The sequence below is a fragment of the Cicer arietinum genome, chromosome 1, assembly GCF_000331145.2.
Source record: "Cicer arietinum cultivar CDC Frontier isolate Library 1 chromosome 1, Cicar.CDCFrontier_v2.0, whole genome shotgun sequence".
Classification (NCBI taxonomy): domain Eukaryota; kingdom Viridiplantae; phylum Streptophyta; class Magnoliopsida; order Fabales; family Fabaceae; genus Cicer; species Cicer arietinum.
The window spans coordinates 6,929,701-6,953,628 of NC_021160.2; the positions used below are offsets into that span (position 1 = coordinate 6,929,701).

The window sequence follows — 23,928 nt, forward strand, 5'->3', positions numbered from 1 at the left end:
TAGGGAAAGGGAATACGTGGCCAAGTGGAAGATTGAACTTTCATCATCACATTAGTTTCATTAACCCCAAGCATAGAGACAGGGGATTCATGCTTTGGCTAGAGGAATTGTCTCTTAAAGATGCTCAAAAAGATTCCTACTTGAGTTACTATCTCAAAGTCTAATATGGTTACATTTAATAATTACAGAAGAGAAATTTATTAGCTTTAAAGCAGCTACCTTGCATGAGATATATAGTCGTTTAAGAGGACAAAGGTTAAGCACTTGATATGCGATTGAAAATTCTTTTAGTGGCTTTATATGTCAAAGAATCTGATGTTCGAATATTGTTTGATTGGAGGTAGCTTACTGTGATTTTGTTTGACAATATGTTAGATGAACTGTACTTCTCTGTCTACGAACAATTACCAGATAGAGAATGCATTGTTTGATTAGATTCTTTTGGTGTCTTTGTATGTCAATGAATCGAATGTTCAAATATTGTTTGATTAGAGGTAACTTATTGATTTTGTTTGACAATATGTTAGATGGACGATACTTCTATGTGCTGCGAACAATTACAGGATGGAGAATGCATTGAGATTATGAAAGACGAAGATGGTGCACTAGTTGGATTGGATTGTCAAAATGATCTTTCTGAAGGAAGAAAAGATTTTGTTGCACCTGCTGTTGGAATGGAGTTTGAGTCATATGAAGATGCTTACAATTATTATATCTGCTATGCCAAAGAAGTAGGATTTCGTGTGAGAGTGAAGAATTCATGGTTCAAGCGAAATAGCAGAGAAAAATATGGTGCAGTGCTTTGTTGTAGCAGCCAGGGTTTCAAAAGAATAAAAGATGTTAGCAATTTGAGAAAGGAGACAAGAACTGGTTGTCCTGCGATGATAAGGATGAGGTTAGTGGAGTCTCAAAGATGGAGGATACGTGAGGTTACCCTCGAACATAACCACATCTTGGGTGCTAAGACACATAAATCAGCTAAAAAGATGGGAAGTGGAACTAAAATGAAGTTGTTGCCTAGTTCTGATGCTGAGGTGCAAACAGTTAAGTTATATCGTGCACTAGTGATAGATGCAGGAGGTAATGGAGTTTCGAACTCCAATGCAAGAGACGACAAGATTTTCTCTGAATATTTTAATAAGTTGAGCCTAAGAAAAGGTGACACACAAGCCATTTATAATTTCCTCTGCCGTATGCAACTAACTAATCCAAACTTCTTTTATTTGATGGATTTGAATGATGAAGGGCAATTGAGGAATGCATTTTGGGCTGATGGCAGGTCCAGGGCTGCATGTGGTTATTTTAGTGATGTCATTTATTTTGACAACGCTTATTTGTCAAACAAATATGAAATCCCTCTTGTGGCTTTTGTTGGAATAAATCATCATGGTCAATCAGTGTTACTAGGTTGTGGCCTGCTTGCAGGTGAAACGACAAAATCGTATACATGGCTGTTTAGAACATGGGCTACATGTATGTCAGTATGTTCTCCCCAAACCATTATTACTGATAGGTGCAAGGCTTTGCAGAATGCAATTGCAGAAGTTTTTCCTAGATCTCATCATTGCTTTGGCTTGTCATTAATTATGAAAAAAGTACCGGAAAAACTGGGAGGGTTGCGCAATTATGACGCAATCAAGAAAGCGCTGATTAAAGCAGTTTATGAGACATTAAAAGTGATTGAATTTGAGGCAGCATGGGGATTTTTGATTCAACGTTTTGGAGTTAGTGATCATGAGTGGCTTCATTCCCTATATGAAGACCGAGTTCATTGGGCACCGGTATATTTGAAGGACAAATTTTTTGCTGGCATGTCTGCTACACACCATGGTGAGAGCATTAGTCCATTTTTTGATAAATATGTGCATAAACAGACTTCTTTGAAGGAGTTTCTTGACAAGTATGAATTAGCTCTTCACAAGAAGTTAAAGGAAGAATCTTCGGCAGATATTGAATCAAGAAGCTCAAACCCCTTGCTGAAAACCAAATGTTCTTTCGAACTTCAGCTCTCTAGAATGTACACAAAAGAAATATTCAGGAAGTTTCAATTCGAAGTGGAAGAAATGTTCTCTTGTTTTGGTACAACACAGTTACATGTGGATGGTCCCATCATAATTTTCCTGGTCAAGGAGCGCATTATGATCGAGGGAAACAAACGGGAGATTAAGGATTTTGAAGTTCTGTACAGTAGAACAGCAGGTGAAGTTCGTTGCATATGTTGTTGCTTTAATTTTTATGGATATCTATGTCGGCACGCACTGTGTGTGCTCAATTTTAACGGGGTGGAAGAGGTGCCTCCAAAGTACATTCTTTCGCGGTGGAAGAAAGATTACAAGCGCCTTTATATTCCTGATCACAGCTCTGGTAGTTCTGATGATACTGACAGTATTCAATGGTCTAATAAGTTATTTAGAAGTGCCTTACAAGCTGTGGAAGAGGGGATAATTTCTCTGGATCATTATAATGTAGCGTTGCAGGCTTTTGAAGAATCACTTAATAAGGTTCATGATGTAGAACAGAGACAGGAGTAACATTCAATGTACTAAAGCAAATTAGTGTTATATGCTATGTGTATATATTTCTATTACTTGTATAGCTAAAGATGTCTATAATATAATTAGTAGCTTTTCATGTGTCATTTCTGAAATAACTAATCAATCTTATTCATCTACATGGTAACGCAGATAATCTTGATTCCTAAAATAACAGAAGTTAAGCATAACACTAAGACAAAACTTTGTTGTTAAATTTAGAGGCAATAAATAAATTGATATTTAAAATTGTAAGCATTAATTCTACTAATTCTACTGATTGACAAATACATTTAAAATTGTAGGACGTTAGTTAAAATGACCATTAATTTCTGTTGTCTATTGTGAGAGAGTATGATGTGATTTATTAAATGTATGATCTTAATTACAACTCAATGTCATGTTACCAAGAATTAAATATTGCATATGAAATATATGAAGTAAATAAAAACCATTAATAGGAGATGAAAATATTGCATATGAAGTAAATAAAAACCATTTAATAGGAGATGAAAATCTTATAGTATAATTTACTTCATAAAGTTAAGGCTAATTTACAATTTACTCCATGTCTAATTTATAAATTGTATCATTTTACTGCAGTTTTATAAAGTTAGATATTTAAATTTCAGTTTTATTGAACGACCACCGTGAAAACATACACGTAAGAAATTATTTTAATTGACATGCTACAAATTTACAATACACTTATCAATTTATAAAATTCAAAAACTATATTGGTGAAATGTTTATAATTTAGAGAATCATTATTTATTTAAAATTTTATAAAATTAAATATTAAATTGTTGTTTAATAAATAAATAAAAACAAAGAAATGGATGTGTTTGGACGCGCACACTGCGCAGTGCATAGAGCAGCGTCGCTTCCATTCGAAATTTCTTCTCCGCAACTCGACTCGACTCAGACTCAACTCAGACTCAACTCAGCTCAACTCGTTTTTTCTATTGTGTCTATGAATTACACGATTCTCACTTAATCCAACCATTTCAACAACACAAATGAATCAATAATCGCTACATCCAGTGAGTTCCCTTTCACTCTGTCAATTTTCCCTTTATTTTTCTCAATTCTAGTTTTTTCTATTTAAATTCATAATTCTACAATATTTTCTATATATGTGTGTTGTATGTATATCAATTCGCGAATATTCTGTAATGGACTTTCCGAACATTTTATTAACCTAATAATAATAACCTTCACTGTTTTTTGTCTATTTGAAAATTCATGTGTGCTGATTAAATGTTCATTTAACAATGCTTCTGGAGATTTTTGTAGTATGTTATGATATATTTGAGTTCAAATGTGATTACTTGAAATGTGTGATTATTAAAAGGTTAACATATTTTTTAGCAGAGTTCATGCTAATCATCTGACCGGACCATGACCGACGATAAGGACTTGTTGCTAAGCCCTAATCTCGATATCACGGTAAATATTAATCTTAACCCTGGAATCATTGTGTATGTTTGTTGTTTTATGATGTGTTAAAAGTGTTTTATGATGCATGGATCTTAATTATCTTGAATATCACTTCAAATTTCTGTCACTTTTTTAAGGTGTTAGAATGTCATAGGTGCTTAATGACATTGATTAATATACATTATTATTTTGGACTTTTTTATTGAGCAACCATCATAATAATTGTTGGCTTATAAAATCATTAACCGAGATGGATGCTAGACTGTTATGGTAGAGAGGAAAACAGGTGGGTATAGGATCATGATTGTGTAGGGAGAAAATTAAAGAAACATTGCACCAGTCAGTAATATAAAATTTCAAATTGGAAACTGGTAAACCATATTTGGGCTTGGTTGTCAAGATATTTCAGGTTCTGTTGTTAATTTCAATGCATACTCAAATTTCTTAGATCTTGGTTTGAATTTTAATTTTTCCCCACTATTTCCAGATAGACGACGCATCTCCAAACAGTGAGCAACTACTTGAGGTTGTGGATGAGGGCAACGAGCTTGAGAATGACTGTAGTCAATTGTTTGAGATTGATGGAAGCGAACTTGAAAATGGAAGGGATGAAACAATAGTAGTTGGCAGTCATAGTGGAGAATCTCAAGGAAAAGACTGCGCCCCACCTGTTGTGGGAATGGAGTTTGAAACTTATGATGATGCCTATAACTATTATAATAGCTATGCCAGGGAAATTGGATTTGCTATTCGGGTTAAATCTTCGTGGGCCAAACGTAATAGTAAAGAGAAGCGTGGTGCTGTCCTTTGTTGCAACTGTGAGGGTTTCAAAACAGTTAAAGAAGTTAATAGTCATAGGAAAGAAACAAGAACAGGCTGTCTGGCAATGGTTAGATTGAGATTAGTGGAATCTAGCCGGTGGAGAGTGGATGAAGTCAAGATTGAGCATAACCACTCATTTGATCCTGAGAGAGCACAAAACTCTAAATCACATAAGAGGATAGACAGTGGGGCCAAAAGAAAAATTGAGCCTACTCTAGATGTTGAAGTACGGACAATCAAGTTATATCGAATGCCAAATGCAGATGCATCAAGTTATGGGAGCTTAAGTTCTAATGAAGGAGGAACTAGCAACAATAATAATTTTTCCAGACGTTTGAAACTTAAAAAAGGTGATGCAGAACTTATTTCAAAATACTTCTGCCACCGTCAATTGGCGAGCCCTAATTTTTTCTATGTGATGGATCTGAATGATGACGGACAAATGAAGAACATATTTTGGATTGATTCTAGATCTAGGGCTGCATATAGTTATTTTGGTGACGTGGTTGCATTTGATACAACATATTTGTCAAACAATTATGAGATTCCACTTGTTGCATTTGTTGGTGTTAATCACCATGGGCAATCTGTTCTGCTAGGATGTGGTCTGCTTGCAGACGAGACCTTTGAAACGTATATTTGGTTATTTAGGGCATGGCTTACTTGTATGTCTGGTCGACCTCCACAAACTATTGTTACGAACCAATGTAAGACCATGCAAAATGCAATAGCAGAGGTTTTCCCGAGGGCTCACCATAGAATTTGTCTATCGCAAGTCATACAGAGCATCCTTGGATGTTTGGTGCAGTTTCAGGTATATGAGACATTTCAGATGGCGCTAACTAAAGTGATATATGACCCTAAAACAATAGATGAATTTGAAAGGGATTGGGATGCCCTGACCCAACATTTTGGAATAATAAATCATGAAAAGCTCCAAAACTTGCACGAGGAACGAGAGCATTGGGCTCCAGTTTATTCCAAGGACACATTTTTGGCTGGAATTTCTGATTATGAAAAGGGTGAGTCTGTGATTCCCTTTTTCAAGGGTCATGTGCATCAACAAACTTCTTTGAAAGAATTTTTTGAGATTTATGAATTAGTTCAGCAAAAAAAGCAAAAAACTGAAGCTCTTAATGATTTGGAGTCACAAAATTCAAACCCATCACTGAAAACAAGATGCTACTATGAGCTGCAACTCTCTAAATTGTACACAAATGCAATATTCAGCAAGTTCCAAGATGAAGTAGTGATGATGTCTTCCTGTTTCTGCATCTCACAAATTCAAACAAATGAGTCTTTAGTGACATACATGGTAAAAGAACATCAAGGAGAAGAAGAACCTGTAAGAGATGATAGGCATTTTGAAGTCATTTATGATAAAGCAGTAACCGAAGTACGTTGCATTTGTAGTTGCGTTAACTTCAAAGGCTACCTATGCAGACATGCCTTGTATATCCTTAATTACAACGGCGTGGAGGAAATTCCATGTCAATATATTTTATCGAGATGGAGGAAGGATTTTAAACGATTGTATGTACCACATCTCAGCTCAGATAATATTGATGTTACAAACCCAGTTCAGTGTTTTGATCATTTGTACAAACGTGCCATGCAAGTAGTTGAAGAAGGCATGGTATCCCAAAATCATTATATGGTTTCTTGGCAGGCATTTAAAGAGTCCTTGAATAAGATTCGGCTTGTAGCAGACAAAATTGAATAAATAAATCAAGAATAATGCTAATATGTTGTGCATAATGTTACTAGCTTCCACACACATACATGGTTCTTTTATAGTTGAGTTTTAAGTTTGCAAAATTATGTGAAAGCATAGAATGTGAATGTCTTTTCGGTTTAACCAAACCAATTTGATCAATGCATACACAAAAAGAAGGGAAAATATAAATCTTGTACCTCCTCAAATACATCATTGTTGCTGTTATTCCTGTAACTTTCACCTTAATTGCCACATATTTTCCTCCACATTGTTCATTACAATGTTTCATAAGTTTCAAGGTGTATCTAAGGTGTAATATAGGGTGACAGATATTAATTTTAGGATTGATGCAAGATGGATCAAATGAAGGAATGTTTCAGGTGTAATATGTGATTAAAAAAGTGTTAACTGAAATATAAAGAAAAAAGAACTACTGCATGAAGGCCATTAAAACCATAAGATTATATAGGACTATATGGAGTGAACAGTTAATTTGAGACTCGAAATTGGAGCTTCGAATTTATGTATTAGCAAAATATTTCTTTATATTTTTATTTCAACCGGCAAATAACTCTGTTAAATGTGTTAAAATGTTAAATTATTTCAACCATCAAATAACTCTATTAAATATGTTAAAATGTCAAGTTAAGTGACATTGTTATTTATCTATGTCACGAATAGGCTTGTCCTGACTCACATGAAAATATTTTGATAGCTTCATTACTAACAATTACAATTCTAACTTCCCTAATTTATATTCCTTCCCAAAATCTGAAAATACCATATCTTCTTCACAAAGATCTCTAATTCATAAATCTAGAAAATGATTGTCCATAGCCACCGTTGCATCTTTGTTCTTTGCTTATCATCAACCTTGGACAAAGAATTCAGTAAAAAAAAAATCAGTGATTAATTACCAATATAAAGAATAAAAAACCTTAACACATATTTAGTGGTTAATTACCAAAAGAAATAACAATAAAAATTCATTGATTAGAATTAAATGACAATTAGTTGTTGCGTATATGACAATGACTTATATAATATTAAGTATAAATGACAAAATGCTTTAAACTTTTTAATGTAAATAATTGAATAAAAACGGTTTAGTCATTTTTAATGCAAATAATTGAAGACAAATGTTTTTGATATTTTTAATGCAATTAATCGAAGAACAACGTTTTAGACTTATTTAATGCAAATAAATAAAGCAAAACATTTTGAATTTATTTAATGCAAATAATCAAAGAAAAACATATTCCTTAATAACGTTTCTAAATAGTAAAAGTAAAATAATATTTTTATTAGATATTTTTCAGATTTGTTTATTTTATAGATTGTAGATTCATAGTCTTTATACAGTTTATATTATATAGATTAAAATTAAATATTTTACATAAAAATAAATTCCATCATAAATAAATATTTCAAGGACTAAATTAAAAGAATAATCAAAAGCAAAACATATAACATATTTACAAAGACTAAATCAAAAAATTATTTTGTAGTGACTAAAATTAGAAGAAAAAAAAATTGATATATTTGTATATACAAAAAAAAATATTTAAAATTTTTCTTTGACTAAAAAATATATCTAAACTTAAAATACATTATAAAGAAAATAAATTTACCAAGACAATTAAAAAATAAAATAAAATATATGAAAATGAAGAAATATTGAAATGGGAAGAGTAGTTAACAGAAGTTGAAATTTGAGATTCGGTGACTGAGAGTCTGTCAAACAATTTTCTTCCCCGACGCTTTCTCCATCATGTCTCCTTCCAAACTTGTAATCTCTCTCTCTCTCTTTCTCCTCTCTCTCTCTCTCTCTCTCTCTCTCTCGACTTCATTTTCAATTCTGTAATCTCCGATCTCGTCTTCAACATTTGCATGAACGTGATTTCTTTATTTTTATATATCGTAGATCTGATTTTGCTGATTTATTTTAATGTAAAATCGTTCAAACATCACTGTCTATCGAATTTTTAAAGCAATTGAATCTTATGATCTAACTAGTTAATCAATTTTTGTGATTTTGATTTTGGTAGAAAATTGAAGCTGGAAACAGCATTTAGCTTAGGGCTGAACTTAGACCTATTTCCTCCGTTTGATCTAACACTATGTGCTTCTTGGTTGATTACAATTTTTGTATATACAATGTGGTATTTGAATTCAGATTATTGGGAACGTCAATTGAATAATAGTTTTTTTTTGTTACAAAAATTTGAATGATAGTTAGCTCTGAAGCATTGGTAGGGACACGACACTGACACATAAACACTGGTAATGATTTGAGAAAATGGAAGTGATTGAATGTAAACACATGTATCTGATATCATATATGTCTTCAATTTGAAACGGCGGTGCTACATAGATAGATGTGAGGAAGTTAGGGTATTTGTATGATTGTATCTTTTTCTTGAACCTTGTTTGTTTGCTTGCTTTTGTGCTAAAAATTGATTGAAATGAATTACTGTGATAGTGGAAGACAAGATTTTGAGGAAAGTTGTGATCTTGTATTGTGTGTTATTGTTAGGAGTTGTGCCCTTCTGTAAAGAACATCATTCTTCTGGATTCTGATGGGAAACGTGTGGCAGTTAAGTATTTCTCGGATGATTGGCCTACCAATAGTGCAAAGGAAACTTTTGAGAAGCTTGTATTCAACAAGACTCAGAAGACCAATGCTCGCACAGAAGGTGAGTGCTTCCTTCACTTGAGGTATTTTTTATTTTGTGATTAGAATTTGAAATAGATTGATTGCTAATAATTACTATGTATATGTCCTCATTTGATGGGTTGTTTTTTCGTGTGACAGCGGAAATAGCAATGTTTGAGAATAACATTGTTGTTTACAAGTTTGTCCAAGATCTTCACTTCTTTGTTACCGGGGCTGACGACGAAAACGAGCTTATCTTATCCACAGTTCTGCAGGCATTTTTTGATTCTGTTGGTCTCCTGCTCAGGTTGTTTTTTGATACTTGACTGATTGTCTGTGTATGATATTCAAAGGTGTTATCAATCTGTCACTATGGACTTGGCAGTTCTTGATGATTTTACTGGATTCTCTTCCTTTTTCCTCCAGAGGCAATGTGGACAAGAAGGAAGCACTTGAGAACTTGGATGTCATTCTATTGTGCATTGATGAAATTGTTGATGGCGGGTATGTCATAGGCTATTCATAATAATTTCATCTTCTTCTATTGTTTGTTTGTTAGGTTCTTTAAATCTTCTGTTATTCTCCCCCCTTCCAAAATACAAATTGTAGGAGCTATGTTATATATCTGAGATACCAATTCTTTTATGCCATTAAATGATGCAAATGTATTTTTTGACATACAAACGAAAGCCACACAAGACAAGAACAAGATTAGATTAGGAATGAAACCATTAGAGATAACATTGGGGTATCTCTCATCATAGAAGAATAGATGGTACTATGGTAGGATCTTATCTTTGGTGATTTGGACATGTAGGGAGAAAACCTTTGCAAGTACGGGTAGAGAAAGTAGACCAGATGAATAGATGTGGTCCAATAGTTTAGAGATAAAGGGGGGACAAGGGAAACTATTGACCAAACCATTAAGAGATATATGGAGATAGGACATTGTGGTGGTTATTTGATACATGTAGCTGATCTCACCTAGTAAGAAAAACTTCTGTTGTTATAGAAACAAAAATGTCCATTGAACTGTTATTCGACTAGGAACGTACATAAATAGTAAGCGCTAGAGTTTGGAGCTTTCTATGTTAATCACGATATCTGTCACAATATTTGATCATGATATTCTTTATTTCAATGAGCATTCAAATGCTCAAGAAACAATTGGGCTTGAATAAAGTTTTGAATAGGTCTTGATTGATTATGTACTGTTGGATATATCTAGTGTGATTGACGTGATGTAACAAACATTAATTGTATAAGTTTTATTCTGTGTCCTCGCACCTCAGCAGAGTAGATTAGAAATTTAAAATACATGCAACTTCTACTGGAAATTTCATTAATCTTTTGACCTCCATTTTTCTCTCTTCTTTTTCTTGCCTCTTCTGTATCTATCTTGATTTTGTCCTACTCACACTCAAATTTCATTTCTCCATATTTTGTGCAGTATCATTCTTGAAACTGATCCAAGTGTTATAGCTGGGAAAGTTGCAAGTAATAGTATTGATTCTGGAGCTCCTTTGTCTGAACAGGTATGTTAAATCCTTCACTTTTATAGCAAAAAATAAAATTGAAACGAAAAATTCACTTATTTGGAGTATAACTATTTCTTTCCATTGCAGACACTAAGTCAAGCATTGGCCACAGCAAGGGAACATCTTGCAAGATCCCTTCTTAAATGAACCACTTTAAGTTTGCCAATGGAGAATCCTTATCTTTTGGCATTTCCTAGATCCGCTTTTAAGAATCATACTTCACATTGCATTCTCGAACTTGAATACTGATGTTATACTGGTCCTGTGAAAAATAATTTTGACATGCAAATATAGAGTTTTTGAGCACTTATTTTCTTGCCACATTATGTCCATTTAATTACCCATTAAATTTCATGATGTTTCATTTTTACTTTTACTTCTATGCCTAGATATTTGAAAAAAATACACTTAATTCATAGTGTCTTTGGTTTTCATTTTTTTTTTCTCGTTATTATTCTCTCTCGCTAACTATAACTCTCTTACCCTCCAGCTCACTCTTTCACATATAACATTCCACAAATGAGTATTTTGTTTTTAACAATGTACAAGTTAATTGCAAATTAAGTGATGAGATTAAATCAAATTTATTATTGTAACTGCCTAGTAGTTATTGAACTCATAAGAATGTTTGAACGCTTAGGGAAAGTTTAGCATATATGAACAGGTATCTTATGCTCCTTGAGTTTTGTGAATGCACTAAAATTAGCTGTACGGTTCAAGTTTCCCCCCATAATACTTATTTTCTTTTTCTTTCTTTTTTATGTAAGATTAATTGTCATTATTAGTATAAAAAGTTTTATACATATCACAATTATTCATTAGGATGACTTTAGAAGTAATTTTAATAAAGGTCCAACATCTCTAATAATGTAACAGTTTTGATTGATTGACTATGTAAAAATTATTTACTGTGATATTATATATAAATTAAATTCATGTATAGTCTAGAAAGGATTTTTGTTTTCTATTTCACCATTTTCAAATTTCTCTTACTCACATGATATGAACCCCATCCACAATTAACCATACCCTAACACAATTTTAAGATAGTTAAAATACTGCAATCAGTTATAATTGTAAAGTCAAGCTTAAGCATCATAGATGAATTCAATTAGCTCAAAAAGTTCAATAAGAATTAATCTCACTTTTTATATAATTCAATTGTGTGATATCTCCAAGTTATTTTCAGTGTGATATATTCTACTGCATTATTGTCCAACAAGTCCATATTTTCCTCCAAGGTTTGAATCAAGCACACATGGATTACTGGATCCATTACATGATTAATAAAAAAGCTACCAGAATACTTTTTCGGCCTCAATTTTAAATTAAACTACATTCTTTTGCACTTATTAAAAATCAAAGTTAAGCTCATTTAATTTTTCTTTTTTTAATTTAATGTAAAATAAATAAATACAATTACTAACTCACCCTTAATTATTATGATCATGTTCTACATTAAAAGATTAATGCAAGGATATTTTTGAAACATTATCATTAAATGTGATAGATCAATTGACTTTTAGTTAATTTAAAGTCAACAAATACACACTCTTTTATTTATAATTGAGATAGGAGGCAATATGAGTTTAATGTGATAGCTTAATGGGAGTCAAAAGTAGGAAACATGATTGAGAAGAGACTTCAAAAGATAATAAAAAGATAAACTTTCTAACTTTTAAGATAAATTCAATTTTCGCTTAAGTTACTTAAGTTTTTTTTTTTATTCAGTCATTTAAATTACATTTGTTTGCACCATTAATATTTAAGTCGTGTAAGTTTGAAAAAAAATTACTGTCATTAAATGTTAAGAACTAATCAACAAATTGATTGTCCAAGCTACTTTATATGTGAAGGAAGTTATATACATTGATTATGTTGATAGACTTTTATTATCTTATTTTTAAGACTATGTGGGTTTAAATTGTTGTTGAAAAAATTAAAAAATATATACTATTTATCAGATTTGATGAATGTTTTTTGAAGGATTAGCATGAGGGACATATTGTTGCAACATTTGATAAAATTTCAAATGATGCTTTCAATTGAACTAATTGTTGTTGAAATTAAGATAAAAGACTAATGGTACAAATATAATATAACTTTTAAGACAAAATCGGAATAAATTATAGATATATTTTTGCCTAAAAAGATCTAAGAAAGAACAAATTTTGACAATGTAAAATAAAAATAAGAGAGGAGAACCTAATAACATAGCTCTATAAGTTATAACCCAGACTTCACAAAAATGTAGTTGTTATTATTTTAATTTGGGGAAAGGATAATTTTTTATTAATAACTATTTTACAACAGTTTCGAATAATATTTTACAACTAATCAAATTTTGCTCGAAAAAATGTAGTGGATATTATTAAGTCATGCTTACAATAAATAATGTCTATCGTATGACAAGATAGTCTGCATCTCTGCAGAAAGCATCACCAGCAGTAGGAGGCAAGTTATTCCTCGAAACATTTTTTCGAACTTGCGCATGAGTCTCTGCTTCATGCTGAAACATCTTCACCAATTCTTGCAACTCAAGCTTCCTAACTTCTACCTGGTCCTCAGCAATGGGTTTTTTCAGCCCAAGGTAAACCAGGCAAACTACAATCAGCACTGCTCCTAAAAAGATGAGGATGGCTGTGAAGACACCAAATGCATATGGTGTATTTTCTGCCCCGGGTATTCCATCGACGTTGATACCGAATAAACCAGTGATGATGGTGAGGACAACGCCAACACCACCAAATACAGCTAAATTATGAGTCACCCTTAGGCTTCTGTCCTGAATATTTAGCAGATTCGAGACAAAAACATGTTAATATAGAGTGATCAGAAATATGAAAATGTTCTACCTACCAACAGTATCCTAAATGAATGTTCGTATGAGGCATTCATACCTGCAACCATGCTCGAACAGTGCTCTGCATAACATCTTGAATGGTAAACAAGCGGCCACGAACTGCTTCTTGCTCTTCAATCATTTCCCTTGTGGTCTTTTTTATTCCCTCCAACAAGTTTCTTGCTCCATTACCTTTCAGATGTTGGAGAAGCTCAAACACGATCTCATCTCTTGCATGGAGTGACCACTTCACTCTGATAACCTGCAATGAAACACAAAAGTTGAAAGGAGCTTCTCTGTGCAGTGGACTTGATTAGCACAAAAAGAAAATAATCACATAAAAGGAAATTTCTATTCAGTTCAAAAAATTAGCAAATCCAGTAAAGATATATATCCTGTTACAGCAAGAATGAGCATACCTGTGTTGATAACTTTCTGATTTCTTGATTTAAAATTATAACAAAAAGATTCAAATCTTCATGGTTTCTCCTGGTCAAAGGGAAAACTGTCAACTAAGTTTGAGGCAATATATAAAATTGGAATGACTTGAATTCACACACATTGCGCATAAGAACCTGTTCACAAACTTCAACTCAATCTCATCTGCTGCCCCAAATATAGATTTCCGGAATAACCTGAAAATCTAAATGTAAATGGTAAACCAAAGTAGACTTCAAATTCACATGAAAAGCAGTTGAAACAAAAGTGCACCGGAATACCAACACTAGTATTGTGAGGTGGATTTCCATCTCTGCATGGAACTCAACTCAGGGACACGAGAAAGCTACATATATGTTGTGTTATAGAATTATACCAGATACCCACAAAAATAATTTTTGTACTTATTTTATACTTCGTATTTTTCCTTTTACGTCCATTTTCTTTTCATGTTGGTGAATAAAAGATATGGTTGTTAATATCAAATAAAATTTGAACCATCCAATGTTTAACAAAACCATTGCATTACATTCAGGACAAAACATATTTAACATTAAATATTGTGTATCTCCATATAATCGAAAGGTTGCTTACTTCAAAACTACCATCAAAGGCGAAATGCGTTTATAATTTATTAATAGGAAGCCAAATACGGACCACTTTATTTTTCTCTAAGGAATGAAACCAGATATATATAAGTTTACTCCAGCATATGCATTGAATTTCAGTTTACTTAGTTATTATGTGCCATTCAGTATATTTTCCAAATTATAAGCGCATAGATCAGTTTACTCTTCTGTAAAATAACCAAGGTAAAACTTATTTAATGAGTTTAACTGGAGAGCAGAAACACCGAATGGGAAATGAGACACATAAGTATTGTTTGTTTCACATACGAGCAAACTGATTAATAACTGCATCAAATACAAAAGAAAATGTTGTTATTACCTATCATCCCACCGTGAGAGACGGCAAGCAAGCTGTGCTATAACTTCATGCACTGTTCTTGGCACATTATATCCTCCAGCAGAAAGGAGCTCCTGATAAATCAGCACACGAAATTAATAACATCTTTCTAAAAGAATGTTAATTTGTGACTATAGTCCAGTGAAGAGAATCGGCAAGCAAGAACAACCTGAACTTCTGTTATACCCAGAACATTTATCCTTGACACTGAACCTTTTACATGCATTACAGTTACTAGGAAGTTTTGTGCTTGCCAAGACCTAAGCACAATTGGAATATCATCTTCTTCAACAAGAGGATCACCCACTGATTGTCCCAAGAGCTCAAATAATAGTCCTCCTGCAACTCTGACTGGAACCTTTAGATAAGAGTAAAGTCAAAATAGTATTTGTTAGGATATAGAATAAGGATAAATGGAGTAGTTAAGAGTTAGTTAGTAGAAATTAGTTATTAAGTTGATGAGTTAGTTAGATGATTGTTAAGAGTTGTTATTTTGTTTATTCTTAGAAAGTCTTTAAATAGCCCATAAACTAGAGAGTGCTCTAGTGAGAAAGGAGAGTGCTCCTTTGGGGTAGCCTTGAGTGCAAAGTTATCATCTTCATTGTATCTTCTCTTTCAACCCCACTACATGAATAAGAAATCATCCTTTTCTTAATTTTTATCTTTATTCCTTTGAATCTGTTTTTTACACCATTATTCTAGGCATTCTTTCTTGCACAAAGAAAGGTTCCTAACAGTATTTGAGTTATAGACTGGAACCTACGGATAAGAGTAAAGTCAAATCAGTATTTTAGTTAGACTGGTGTCGAAGGAAAAGTTGTGATGAGTAACACGGAAAATGTTTCCTTGTCGCAAACATTATTTACTGTCGGCAGATCCCTTGTATTAATTTATCATCTTATTGCTTAAACATTCCTTAAGATTATTGCAAAACTTTTGAAGGCTAGAGCACAACTAAGATACTTGGATTAGAACTATATGCTGAATATGGTTAACTAGAACACAACTACCGTAGATTGACAGAAGATTACATTATTAAGACTTGGCAATACCAATGCTGAAAATACTTAAAGGGTTCAAACTTTGGTGAAAGAGAAAATACTAACATAACAACTAATATATTAGCATTTGTGTATAAAAAAAAAAATTAACATATAATATAATACCTCATAGAGAAGGTGTTTCATCCGCTCGCTTATAAGTCTACTTTCATCTCTCAATGCTAAATTAACAGCAGGATGTAGCCATTGAGCATTGCCAAGCCAAGACTCAACAGAAGGGTGACCTGCAGAAACATGGCACCACCATATAGGCCCAGCCGGACGCTCCCAATAGGGAGCTGCCAAATCTGCTACAGTAAAATCATCTTCAGAATCCTCAAATTCAAATTGATGAGAAGACCAGACAGCATCAACCTGAACTGCTTGAACAAGTTCTGAAATTCTGGACCATCCAATTGGTACCCAATGATTACCCTCATGCTTTTCCGGGGCATTAGATTGACCAGCCTGAAGTACCTGGCCCTCTTTGTCATCATCGGAAGCATCAAATAAACTGCCCCTTGAGAGCTTCTTTTTATGTGGTCTCGTGGAAGAAGCCTCCGTTAAACCATTTGACGGGGTCCGCATCTTTGAATGCTGGCAGTCAAAATGTAATCTGTTTACGATCTTTGACGCAGACCTCGATGTAACTGGTCTTTTTTGTCCTCTAACAAATTCAAAAGCACAGATAAGTCCATCTGTCCAAAGATCATTTCCAGGATTGGGATCTTTACCATGGTAAGTTTTATAGCTGTCTGGTTTCCACTTGTTTCCCAAAGAATATAATTGATTTTCTGCATCACTCATTTTCTGCCCTTTGTGAATCCAAAACAGCTTTTATTTGAGATTTTTCACAAGATAAATCACACTCTTATAAGAGAAAATTTATACTTATGTGATGTTTGAAAAACTTCTTCCGCTTTCAAGCATCGACATGACAATCACCATCAAGCTTCCCTAGGGTAGTTAAATTATAGTAGGAGATTAAGTAAAAATTAGTGAACTTAATGCATGAAAGTAGATTATATAGTCGATTAATCCATATAGCCAACTTAACCTAACAACATGCATCAATCTTCATACAGTTTATTGAATAAAGAAGCGGTATAAGTTGAAGGGATTAATAATTGTAAAGTATTTAGAGATTATATAATTTGAGCATATAAAATGTTAATGAGAAAGAAAAGAGAATTACCGGAAGAGTAAAGTGGAGAATGGAGAAGATTTCCAATTCCCAAACGAAACGGAGTAACTCAACAGAAGCACGAGATTCGCGCGTTGTGTTGGGACTTTTACTTGTTACACACTTCAGGAAGGATTCGTAGCTATTTGTTTTGTTGCTAAAAGATAATTATTCTATGCTTCAATTTTGTTCTAAGTTGTCTCGTGCTAGTAGAATTTAGAAACTCACCTTCCTTCACTTATGCTTCAATTTTGTTTTGTTGGATTAAAAAGGTGTGTTTTTTGTCGAAGCTAAATCAATTATATTACTTTCTCAATCGTAGTCATCGACATTTACTTTTTTTTTTAAGTATTTACTATCGTGATTTTTTAGATAGATCATAAATGATGTTGAGTAAATTTCTTTAGTGTTTTTAAGTTATATAATTACGTTTCTTTTTATAAGACTTTTTTATTTTTTATCTATATTATAAAAAATAGATGATGTAATTAATGTGTATATTTTATGTGTTGCTTTTATTAAATTTGTCATTGTGAATAGATATTTAATGTCGATTTTTTGCATTCTAAGATAAAATGGTATCATTGATATGGGTGGATTTGAAAAAAGAATAATAAATGCCATAATTTGCATATGGCTCATATTTAGGAGAAAAAAAGTGTTTATAATTAGAGTTGATTGTAATATATCAAATTAGTTTTTAAATTTTTTTTTTTTTTTGCAATAAATTAGTTTTTTTGTACGTAAATATTTGCAACTTTGCCATTTTTTTCAATTTTATGTCAAATTCGTTAGTATTCTTTAAATTTATAAATATTTCTGAATTTCTGAGTTAAAAATGATAAATTTCTCAATTTTTTTGGGTTTCGTGTATATATTTCAAATTCATAAATTGAATTGGAAATGTGTTTATGTTTTTTTTTTTTCTGAATTTGATTATACTTTTTTTTCTGAGGAATATTTTGATGATTAGGCCTTATTTTTGAGAAGTTGGGTCATGATTTCAAAGTATTCCTCCTCGAATTTTGCCGCTGCTAGTTGTGTTTGAGCAAATAATTTTTGGGCCAAGAATTTAGTTGTCATTGGGTCTGGTTTCTTCATTCCTTGCCTTTGGAGCCATGCCGATACAGCTTATTTTTTGATACTTGGTGGAATAGAGAATTTTGTCCACCATCTGACTTTAAATCTTCTGACGAGGATTGTTTGGGTCTCTTTTTGGTTAATGTCAAAATATCAGGCTAATACCATAGTAGAAAGAATTTTGTAGAGAATAGCATTAGAGGGTGAAAAATGTGTTCCTTGTCTGTTGGTTTGTAATGAGTTTTGTATAATTGGAAGCTTTCTTGGACTTCCGTTTTCAAGATATCTGGAATGGAGCCAAAGAATTTCCACCAATGAGCAAACCATTGAGGAATTTTGGAAGGTTCCATGGTAAGGTTAAAGAAAAATAGCCAAGTATGGCTAAATTTTTTGTTTTGAATGAGAAAAACGTTGTACCAGGCTTGTTGATAGTCCCAGTAATTAAAAGTCTTACAATGGTTTATCGTAGTTTTGAAATCAACTGGGAACTATTTTGGTGTGTAAAGGTTTGATCCTCATTCTGAAGGTGGGATGATTTTGTGAATTTTGGCAATTGAATAGGCTATTGGACCTTCTTTTGGATTGTCTTGAATTGTTACACATCTTGTACATTCAAGAATAGATTTTATTTTGGTGTGTAAAGGTTTGATCCTCATTCTGAAGGTGGGATGATTTTGTGAATTTTGGCAATTGAATAGGCTATTGGACCTTCTTTTGGATTGTCTTGAATTGTTACACATCTTGTACATTCAAGAATAGATTTATACTAAGGTTGGGGTTTTGATAAATCATACGGTTTGAAAAACCAGCCTTCTCGAAAAATTTTTGAGATGACTAATTGAGGATTTTTATTATAGAAATGATCTTCGATTGTCCAAATGTTTTGATAATCTGTTTTGACAAAATATTCAGATGTTGGTTTAAACAAAGTAATCTCAGAATCATTTAAAATAATTTCTGAAGTTTCTCCTTGAGAGAGTTTTGAAATTATTTTACAGGATGGTTCCTCCTGTAAAGGTTTTGAAATAATTTTTGAGGTTTCTCCTTGACAGAGTTTTGAAATTATTTTACAGGATGGTTCCTCCTGTAAAGGTTTTGAAATAATTTTTTGAGAAGGGGTTTTTGAAGATTCTCCCCTTTCCTGTTCCGTAAAAGAAGGCAGTTGTATTTGGAGGGATTCAATCTCTTGTTGGAGTTTCTGGAGTTTTGCAATTTTTTGGAGTTGAAGGTTTTCTTCAATTGAGTCTTTTATCTCCTGGAAATTGTCAGGACCGGCTATTTGTTGGCTGGCAAGCCATTTTTAAATTTGGTTTTGGACTTCATTTTCTTCAACAGCTTCTGCCCAAGACCGAATGGATTTTACAGATGAGATAGGTTTTGGGGTTTCTTGTGGTTGGTCCTTCTGGACCTCAATTCTTTTGGATTTTCTGGGCATCACTCAAGTCCTGTTTTGGAGAAATTATCTAGTTAGAAAATCTGGAATTGAGTTTTGATCTCCTTTAATAAATTCAATTTCCAAATCAAAAATGCTAAGGATTGTTTGCCATCTGGCAAAAATTTGTTTTGATGCAATGTTTTGAACATCTTTTTGTAAAACATCTTTTGCAGATTTACAATCAATTCTAAGTAAAAAATTTTGGTTGAGTAAATCGCTTTGATATTTTGTAATGCACATGACAATTGAAAGAATTTCCTTTTTAATGGTAGAGTAATTCTTTTGACAATCATTCCAGTGTGTTGATGTAAATTGTACAATGCATTCTTTATTATTTGTTTTTTGTTTAAGAACACCCCCATATTCTATGTCTGATACATCTGTTTCAACAATTTTTTGGACTGATGGGTCAGCTAGATGCAAGCAAGGTATTTCTTTAACTTGTTTTTTGATTATTTGAACTATTTTGGTATGTTCTTCTGACCATGCAACGAAGTTTTTCCTTAATCTATCATGGAGAGGTTTTGCTATCCTATTAATATTAGGACAAAAATCTAATACATAGTTTAAATCCTAAAAATCTATATATAGTATGATTAACTGGAGTAATTGGAAATTCTTGAGAATTAAAATTACAGCAATTCAAATGTTTCAATTGAATTTATTTTATTTTTATATACTTTGTTGTTTGGATAAAATAATTGTTCTTTGAAAAATAGGATTTTTAAAAAAAATTCAAAAGTGTTAATGCAAAATAAGAATTATATTTCTGCCAAAAATAAAATTTTGTAAAAGTTGAGGAACTATTTTATAATTTTAGGAATCAATTTGCAAAATTTGAAAAAAAGAAATTAGAGATCAATTTACAAAAAAATAAACTAAATGCAAATTTTAAAACAGTCAAAATTCTAAACTTGCAAAAATTAAATGAGCTATTTCATGATTTCTATACTATAAATTAAAAAATGAGTTTGAAATTCTTAAGTGTTAGATAATATTTTTAGTTCTCTAAATTTAATTTTAATCAAATACCTCATAAAATTCCTTCACTATGAAAATTCTTCACACTTCTTAATATCCAAATAATATAATTTATTTGAAGAATTTAAATTTTTCTTAAAAATTATGTTCCCTCAAAATTTTCTCATCTAAACACAGATGCATTTTAGTCTATTACGTTGGCCCACCGAATCGTGGCCACCACCGAATAATGGCCACCGAAAGAGTAATGAACCCCAAATTTTATGGTGGACTTGATAGAAATACATCACCCCAACTTTTATTGGTTTTTATTATATACTATTTTTATGGACAACACCACTACATGCAGTGGTGCTTGGCCTTTTGTAAATTCCCCAACAAAGCATTGACCATGACATCAATATAACACATATTATTTTTCATTTGTTGAAATTTATATGCCTTTTACTAAAGTACATAGTTCTCGTTTAAATTTCATGGAAATCATGTAATTTCAACCAAAAACATACAGTAATTAGAAAATGTGTTAAAATAATTTAACTCATTTGAAGTAAATCAATTATTAAAGTTATAACTGTTCATAATTACTTATATATTTTTATTTAATATTGTACAATTTACTATCTAAACTAAATTGTTTATATTAAAAAGAAAAAGTGTCTTGCTAACGTTATTTTAACATCAATATATTCTAAGCAACACCCAACCACCATTTAAACAACCCACGTGATGCGTGGACAAAACCAACGGTAGCCTTGCCTCATAATGGTCACAAGAAATCGTCAAAACGACGTAATGCGAGGTTGGAACAATTACATCTAGTCATGTAAGATCCTGAGGTGTTTGTATCATCCATTGTACAAAACAATAATAAAATATAAACAAAAGTTGATAAAAATAAATTGATATAGGTATTAATGTTTTATAAAAACACTCTCTCTTATTTCTTATGGATCCAACATACACCATTTTTGTGAAATACATTCTCTATTCAATTACTGTCTCATTTTATTATTAAAAAAAATTAAAGGATGTAGAGTTATTGATTGGACTAATTTAGTAAAAAAGAAAGTGAAAATGTTGGGTTGGAGAGATTAAATGTTTATGATTAAGGAAAGTTGGATTTTGTACCTCACAATTAATCATATACCTCTTAATTTAAAAAAATTAAGTTTGAAATGTGTAAAATAACCTTAAATAAACTGTAAAAATTAAAAAGCATCATTATATCCTATAATTTGTATCTTTTCACCGAAAATTTTAGAAGAAAATAAATTTCTAATAATTATTTTCAATACTGAAAATTTCATTTTTAAAATTTACGGAAATTTTATTCGAAAATTTAAACTTTCATGTAGTTTATTTTTAATACCAAAAATTTCATTTTTTTTTTAAATTTCTGATATTAGAGCGAAATTCTTAACTACTGCAAATTCATCTACCTTTCTCTCTGTCTCTTTTGATTTCCTTTCTCTCGTATTTTTTCTTTCATTTTAAACATTGTCGTCTATTCTATTTTATTAAATTTTTGCATAAAATCGCTTTATCTTTCCTATCTTAAAGGGTAGGTGATCCAAATTCGAATATCTAATGCAAAAAATTCAAATCCATCTCAAACAAATAGTATGAAGTGACAGCAAACATAACAAGTTAGTAAGGTTATTTGAAAACTGTTTTTCTTCGTAGAATAATAATAAGTTAATTTTACACAATGCACATTTTCTTTCTCGATTCATTTTTCCTTCGGCCCGAACAAGAGAAGAGAAAAGACATTTTCTATCAATCAAAACAATTAAAAATGGATTTGTTTTCTCTTCTCTTTCTTTTTCTCCCTCATTCTCTTTCATCTCATTTTCTACTCTCAATCATTCAAATGTAGCAGAACAGATGCTGAAATACCAAGAGCCGACTAGGATTAGTAGCTGTTTTGCCATAACTGTTGGGACTGCTGAGATGGTTGGCTTTGCAAACCACCCAGGGATGCTTCCAGAGAATTTTGGTGCTGATGTTCTAGAGAAATGCCAGACTGAGACTGGTAGAAATTAGGGTGGCCAAGGGATCCAAAATGCTGTGTTGGCTGCTGCCGTTGCTGAAATCCACTAGGTTGTTGATTCTGTCCCTGTAAGCTGTAATACGCGCTGGGAGGAACTGCAGGCATTGTTCGTGAGCCAGGCCCCTGAAGCCAAATGGGAGAATTCTCATTCTGGACGAAAACAAAAATCAGTCTGTTACAGTTTTACTTTGAAAAAAGTGACAAGATACTGTTATATACTTTCCTCACCCCCATTCCCCAAGATAAACCACACTTTGAAAGGGCCGTGGTTTTTAAAAAGCATAAATTAAAGAGATTTTAACAGATTATTTTCATACGAAATAGAATCATTTTGTGACAATTCTGAAGAGAAGAATTGTACTAGGAAAAATGAAAGCAGTTAAATATAAATTATCATAATTTAAAATCAAGATCTTTGTACCTGTTGTAGTGAAATCATGTGACTGTTGTCCTTAAGCTGGGAGTTTATAACATTCTCATATCCAATGGTTGTCCCGGTAGCAGCAGCAGGTGGATTCAAAGAAAAGCTTCCTCCTCCAGGAATACTTGTTGAACTGTTAAAGCCATATCCAGGTGGAATATTAGCAGACGGAGGCACGTTGCTGACAGAAACGCTACTTTTATATTGTGGAAGCAATGCTGCCAGAGACTGGTGATATGCGTTGTTTCCAGCAAAAGTCTGCTGAAAAGCTGATGGCATATAGGCATAGCTCTGAGGCAACAGTGGATAGCTAATCATATTGGCGAAATGTCCCAGAGGAAGAGTAGGTTGGGAGTAAGGATGCATAGCCAGGTGTTGAGGAAGTGTAGGTCCAGTGGCAACATTGGCACCGGTCAGTGTGTGTGGATTAGGTTGAGGTGTAGAAATGCTGCTAGCTCTCAAAGCCTGTACATTCACAAGTAAATGTTAATTCAAAATACACCCAGGACCAGCTCTACAAAATAGTGAAGACTAGCATGAGTAAGGTGAAACATCAAGCTAAATAATCCAGAGGAAAGGGCACCTCTGACATGGTTATGGTGAGATCACCAAATGAAGAAGCAATGTTGTTAAGCTTTGCAGGCATTGGTTGTGTAGCAGGGAAGGGTAAGTATGGGATATCTTCCCTTGCTGTTTGAGTTGTCGAAGCCAAAAGAGCATCTGGTAAAGAATTTGCATATGCCTGCTGAAATATCAACACAAAAATTTAGATTTAGATAGCAGGA

General features: G+C 32.5%; 5 protein-coding genes across 10 annotated transcripts in view; 3 read left to right on the plus strand and 2 right to left on the minus strand.

Annotated features, from left to right (window-relative positions):
* Positions 1-2,638, plus strand: part of LOC101503771 (protein FAR1-RELATED SEQUENCE 6-like) — a 4,020-nt gene extending 1,382 nt beyond the window's left edge. Inside the window, exon 2 of the mRNA XM_027336302.2 lies at positions 528-2,638. Within this exon, the coding sequence (XP_027192103.2) occupies positions 528-2,531 (2,004 nt within the window). The 3' untranslated portion in view covers positions 2,532-2,638. The remainder of the gene's footprint in view (positions 1-527) is intronic.
* A 731-nt stretch (positions 2,639-3,369) lies between these two features.
* Positions 3,370-6,555, plus strand: LOC140919232 (protein FAR1-RELATED SEQUENCE 8-like). 4 transcript variants are annotated; one of them, XM_073364861.1, is made up of 3 exons: positions 3,370-3,574; positions 3,903-3,980; positions 4,459-6,555. In XM_073364861.1, the coding sequence occupies exons 2-3, from the start codon at positions 3,933-3,935 to the stop codon at positions 6,514-6,516; spliced, it is 2,106 nt and encodes a 701-aa protein (XP_073220962.1). In that variant the 5' UTR covers positions 3,370-3,574; positions 3,903-3,932; the 3' UTR covers positions 6,517-6,555. The 4 variants fall into 4 exon arrangements, with proteins under 4 accessions (XP_073220962.1, XP_073220964.1, XP_073220961.1 ...); XM_073364863.1 differs by having other exon boundaries at positions 4,463-6,555; XM_073364860.1 differs by having other exon boundaries at positions 3,906-3,980.
* Positions 6,556-8,170: 1,615 nt separating this feature from the next.
* Positions 8,171-11,080, plus strand: LOC101513305 (coatomer subunit zeta-1-like). Its single transcript, XM_004486366.4, has 6 exons — positions 8,171-8,299; positions 9,047-9,206; positions 9,326-9,473; positions 9,593-9,670; positions 10,617-10,701; positions 10,792-11,080. The coding sequence occupies exons 1-6, from the start codon at positions 8,282-8,284 to the stop codon at positions 10,849-10,851; spliced, it is 549 nt and encodes a 182-aa protein (XP_004486423.1). The 5' UTR covers positions 8,171-8,281; the 3' UTR covers positions 10,852-11,080.
* Positions 11,081-12,943: 1,863 nt separating this feature from the next.
* On the minus strand, positions 12,944-17,436 carry LOC101513629 (uncharacterized). Of its 2 annotated transcripts, none has more exons than XM_073369851.1 (8): positions 17,186-17,436; positions 16,117-16,947; positions 15,120-15,308; positions 14,933-15,024; positions 14,107-14,181; positions 13,966-14,035; positions 13,605-13,808; positions 12,944-13,489 (listed from the first exon to the last, which is right to left on the minus strand). In XM_073369851.1, exons 2-8 carry the CDS (start codon positions 16,795-16,797, stop codon positions 13,103-13,105), a joined length of 1,698 nt encoding a protein of 565 aa, XP_073225952.1. In that variant the 5' UTR covers positions 16,798-16,947; positions 17,186-17,436; the 3' UTR covers positions 12,944-13,102. The 2 variants fall into 2 exon arrangements, with proteins under 2 accessions (XP_073225952.1, XP_004486424.1); XM_004486367.4 differs by having other exon boundaries at positions 14,122-14,181; positions 17,186-17,435.
* A 4,887-nt stretch (positions 17,437-22,323) lies between these two features.
* Positions 22,324-23,928, minus strand: part of LOC101513958 (uncharacterized) — an 8,342-nt gene continuing 6,737 nt past the window's right edge. Inside the window, exons 8-10 of one of the 2 annotated variants that reach the window (XM_012714477.3) lie at positions 23,727-23,885; positions 23,144-23,608; positions 22,324-22,872 (exon numbers count right to left, since the gene is read on the minus strand). In XM_012714477.3, coding sequence (XP_012569931.1) covers positions 22,585-22,872; positions 23,144-23,608; positions 23,727-23,885 — 912 coding nt within the window. In that variant the 3' untranslated portion in view covers positions 22,324-22,584. Of the gene's footprint in view, positions 22,873-23,143; positions 23,609-23,726; positions 23,889-23,928 lie in introns of both variants that reach the window. The other variant, XM_004486368.4, reaches the window with a different exon arrangement.